The 5,000-nt window shown below is 47.0% G+C and overlaps 1 protein-coding gene across 1 annotated transcript in view; it reads left to right on the top strand.

The window, feature by feature from the left end:
• The window catches only part of LOC109903398 (protein L-Myc-1b), a 24,383-nt gene extending 19,499 nt beyond the window's left edge, over positions 1-4,884 (top strand). Inside the window, exons 2-3 of the mRNA XM_031789091.1 lie at positions 1,893-2,676; positions 2,721-4,884. Of these exons, the coding sequence (XP_031644951.1) occupies positions 1,893-2,676; positions 2,721-2,748 (812 nt within the window). The 3' untranslated portion in view covers positions 2,749-4,884. The remainder of the gene's footprint in view (positions 1-1,892; positions 2,677-2,720) is intronic.
• Positions 4,885-5,000: the final 116 nt, after the last annotated feature.

Genomic DNA, 5,000 nt, shown 5'->3' with positions numbered 1-5,000 from the left:
CCTCATCTCGGGAGTTGATAGGGTCGGAAGCAGCGCAATGACGCACAATGAAGAGCTGCTGGCAAAACACACGGAAGTGCTGTTTGAATGAATGTTTACGCGCCTGCTTCTGCCTACCACCGCTCAGTCAGATACTTACATATTTGTATGCATGTATGCTCAGTCAGATACTTAGATACTTGTATGCATGTATGCTCAGTCAGATACTTAGATACTTGTATGCTTGTATGCTCAGTCAGATACTTAGATACTTGTATGCTTGTATGCTCAGTCAGATACTTAGATACTTGTATGCTCAGTCAGATACTTAGATACTTGTATGCTTGTATGCTCAGTCAGATACTTAGATACTTGTATGCTCAGTCAGATACTTAGATGCTTGTATGCTCAGTCAGATACTTAGATACTTAGATGCTTGTATGCTTGTATGCTCAGTCAGATACTTAGATACTTAGATGCTTGTATGCTCAGTCAGATACTTAGATACTTGTATGCTCAGTCAGATACTTGTATGCTTGTATGCTCAGTCAGATACTTAGAGACATAGATACTTGTATGCTCAGTCAGATACTTAGATACTTGTATGCTTGTATGCTCTGTCAGATACTTAGATACTTGTATGCATGTATGCTCAGTCAGATATTTAGATACTTGTATGCTTGTATGCTCAGTCAGATACTTAGATACTTGTATGCTTGTATGCTCAGTCAGATACTTAGATACTTGTATGCTTGTATGCTCAGTCAGAGTATTTGCCATACAGGACACGCTAGATAATATCAAGTAATATCATCAACCATGTGTAGTTAACTAGTGATTATGACTGATTGTTTTTTATAAGATAAGTTTAATGCTAGCTAGCAACTTACCTTGGCTTCTACTGCATTCGCGTAACAGGCAACGAGAGAGAGGCAAGTCGTTATTGCGTTGGACTAGTTAACTGCAAGGTTGCAAGATTGGATTCCCGGAGCTGACAAGGTGAAAATTTGTCGTTCTGCCCCTGAACGAGGCAGTTATCCCATAGTTCCCAGGCCGTCATTGAAAATAAGAATATGTTCTTTAACTGACTTGCCTCGTTAAATAAAGGTATACATTTTTTTTAAATCGGCAAATCGGCGCCCAAAAATACCAATTTCCGATTGTTATGAAAACTTGAAATCGGCCCTAATTAATCGGCCATTCCGATTAATCGGTCAACCTCTAGTTTATTTCTCGGTCTCCCTCTCTGTCTATTGCTGTGTGTCTATTTCTCTGTCTCTCTCTCTCTCTCTCTCTCTCTCTCTCTCTCTCTCTCTCTCTCTCTGTGTGTGTGTCTGTCTATCTCTCATGACACATGACTGAGATGAATAGCCGGAGAGAGAGAGCTTGAGCTCAGTGGAGGCTGCTGAGGGGAGGACGACTCATAATAATGGGTGGAACAGAGTGTTTGGAAACTGTTTTTGATGTATTTGATACCATTGTAGTGATTCTTGCTCCAGCCATAACCACGAGCCCGTCCTCCCCAATGTTAAGGTGACACCAACCTCCCGTGTGTGTGTGTGTGTGTGTGGCCATGTCTAAATACCTGTACCTACGTTCTAAATAGTAGGGCATTATGGGTAGGCAAAAATATAACTTTTTATAGTATGTGAAATATAGAAAAAAGGGTATGCTTTAAATGCCAGAATGTTCGTACTCAATCTGTCTTTTCAGCTAGTTGAATTTGCTGCAGAAATATCGAGGAAGAGAGTCTTTTTTTTCAAGATCCATGTGTGTTTGACAACAGCTGATGATCAAACATGGTCACATGGTTAAAAAGGGTACACGGAAAGGGATTTCTGGAATCAACATCATGCTTATTGTCACATTGTTCTGCTGTGGTCACTAACTTGCTCCATTCATTGTTCCAACAGATGACGAATCTAGTGACCATGACGATGATGATGATGATGATGATGATGACGAAGAGGAGATTGATGTGGTGACGGTGGAACACAAGCAGTACAAGCCCCGACGGCTGGTCAACAGCAGAGTTACCGGGGGACGCAGCGGCGGGCTAAACAGACGGACGCCGGTGACAATCATGGTCCGGGCGGATGCTCTGAACCCTTGTATGAAACGCTTCCACATCTCTATCCACCAACAGCACCACAACTACGCAGCGCCCTCCCCGGACACACACACAGCCCCCGCCCTCTCCGGACACAGAGCCCCCGCACTCCCCAGAAAGAGGGTCCGACACGAGCCCTCAAACTCTTCTCATAACTTCTCTAACACCCAGCCACACCTGCACCCCGCCTCCACATCCAATCAGAACTCTGAGAGCAAACCACATGTCGCCGTAGCAACCATCGGGTCGGAATCATCTGACGCCAACACACCCTCCCCTTGTGGATCCCCGTCTGCCTCTCCTCGATTATCCTCCTCTCACCCCTGCAGCCCCCAGTCCTCCGACTATGAGGACACAGACAAACGCAAGACACATAACTTCCTGGAACGGAAACGGCGTAATGACCTGCGCTCTCGTTTCCTGACCCTGCGGGATGAGATCCCCGGCTTGGCAGAGTGTTCGAAGACGCCCAAGGTGGCCATCCTGACACGCGCCACTGAGTACCTGGGACAGCTGCATTCTAGCGAGCGCCAGCGGACGCAGGAGAAACGGCAGCTGAAGGCCAGGCAGCAGCAGCTGCTCCGTAGGTTGGCACAGCTCAAACAACGCCCCTAAACTCACTGACTGGCAGGTTGGCACAGCTCAAACAACGCCCCTAAACTCACTGACTGGCAGGTTGGCACAGCTCAAACAACGCCCCTAAACTCACTGACTGGCAGGTTGGCACAGCTCAAACAACGCCCCTGAACTCACTGACTCGCAGGTTGGCACAGCTCAAACAACACCCCTGAACTCACTGACTGGCAGGTTGGCACAGCTCAAACAATGCCCCTGAACTCACTGACTGGCAGGTTGGCACAGCTCAAACAACGCCCCTGAACTCACTGACTGGCAGGTTGGCACAGCTCAAACAACGCCCCTAAACTCACTGACTGGCAGGTTGGCACAGCTCAAACAACACCCCTGAACTCACTGACTGGCAGGTTGGCACAGCTCAAACAACGCCCCTGAACTCACTGACTGGCAGGTTGGCACAGCTCAAACAATGCCCCTGAACTCACTGACTGGCAGGTTGGCACAGCTCTAACAACGCCCCTGAACTCACTGACTGGCAGGTTGGCACAGCTCAAACAACGCCGCTAAACTCACTGACTGGCAGGTTGGCACAGCTCAAACATCGCCCCTGAACTCACTGACTGGCAGGTTGGCACAGCTCAAACAACGCCCCTAAACTCACTGACTGGCAGGTTGGCACAGCTCAAACAACGCCCCTGAACTCACTGACTGGCAGGTTGGCACAGCTCAAACAACGCCCCTAAACTCACTGACTGGCAGGTTGGCACAGCTCAAACAACGCCCCTATACTCACTGACTGGCAGGTTGGCACAGCTCAAACAACGCCCCTAAACTCACTGACTGGCAGGTTGGCACAGCTCAAACAACGTCCCTGAACTCACTGACTGGCAGGTTGGCACAGCTCAAACAACGCCCCTAAACTCACTGACTGGCAGGTTGGCACAGCTCAAACAATGCCCCTGAACTCACTGACTGGCAGGTTGGCACAGCTCAAACAACGCCCCTAAACTCACTGACTGGCAGGTTGGCACAGCTCAAACAACGCCCCTGAACTCACTGACTGGCAGGTTGGCACAGCTCAAACAACGCCCCTAAACTCACTGACTGGCAGGTTGGCACAGCTCAAACAACGCCCCTATACTCACTGACTGGCAGGTTGGCACAGCTCAAACAACGCCCCTAAACTCACTGACTGCCTGAATGACTGGCAGCGACCTCTAGTCGATGGAACGTACTCTTCACCAGGACTGACTGAAAACCAACTCACCGACAGACTGTTAGTGGCTAGCATGGAGAGAAGCCTTTGAATGGATCTGAACCCTATATAATAAACCAGGACTGAGTCAAAACCAGGGATGGATCTGAACCCTATATTATAAATCAGGGATGGATCTGAAACCTATATTATAAATCAGGGATGAGTTAAAACCAGGGATGGATCTGAACCCTATATTATAAACCAGGACTGAGTTAAAACCAGGGATGGACTGAACCCTATATTATAAACCAGGACTGAGTTAAAACCAGGGATGGATCTGAACCCTATATAATGAACCAGGACTGAGTTAAAACCAGGGATGGATCTGAACCCTATATTATAAACCAGGACTGAGTTAAAACCAAGGATGGATCTGAACTCTGTATAATAAACCAGGACTGAGTTAAAACCAGGGATGGATCTGAACCCTATATTATAAACCAGGGATGGATCTGAACCCTACATTATAAACCAGGACTGAGTCAAAACCAGGGATGGATCTGAACCCTATATTATCAACCAGGACTGAGTCAAAACCAGGGATGGATCTGAACCCTATATTATAAATCAGGGATGGATCTGAACCCTATATTATAAACCATGACTGAGTCAAAACCAGGGACGGATCTGAACCCTATATTATAAACCAGGGATGAGTTGAAACCAGGGATGGAACTGAACCCTATATTATAAACCAGGGATGAGTTAAAATCAGGGATGGATTGAGGTTGGCCCTATAATATTTGCAAACTGTGCATCTATTGTATGTCCTGTTATTGTCTGTAAGGTTATATGATGTCATGAGTGAATCCATTGATTGTGAACTATGTCCAGATCAGCATGGCAATGTACATAGACTGTCATGTGTGTGTCTCTTTTGTCTTTGTGTGTGTATGTCTCTTTTTCTCTCTTTCTCTCTCTGTGTGTATCTCTCTCGCTCTCTCTCTCTCTCTCTCTCTCCTGTGTCTCTCTCTCTGTGTGTGTGTGTCTCTCTCTCTCTCCTCTCTCTCTCTCTCTCTCTCTCTTTCTCTCTGTGTGTATCTCTCTCTCTCTCTCTCTGTGTGTATGTCTCTCTCT

Source organism: Oncorhynchus kisutch, linkage group LG14 (assembly GCF_002021735.2).
Source record: "Oncorhynchus kisutch isolate 150728-3 linkage group LG14, Okis_V2, whole genome shotgun sequence".
NCBI classification, from domain to species: domain Eukaryota; kingdom Metazoa; phylum Chordata; class Actinopteri; order Salmoniformes; family Salmonidae; genus Oncorhynchus; species Oncorhynchus kisutch.
This window is presented reverse-complemented; position numbering and strand designations above follow the sequence as displayed.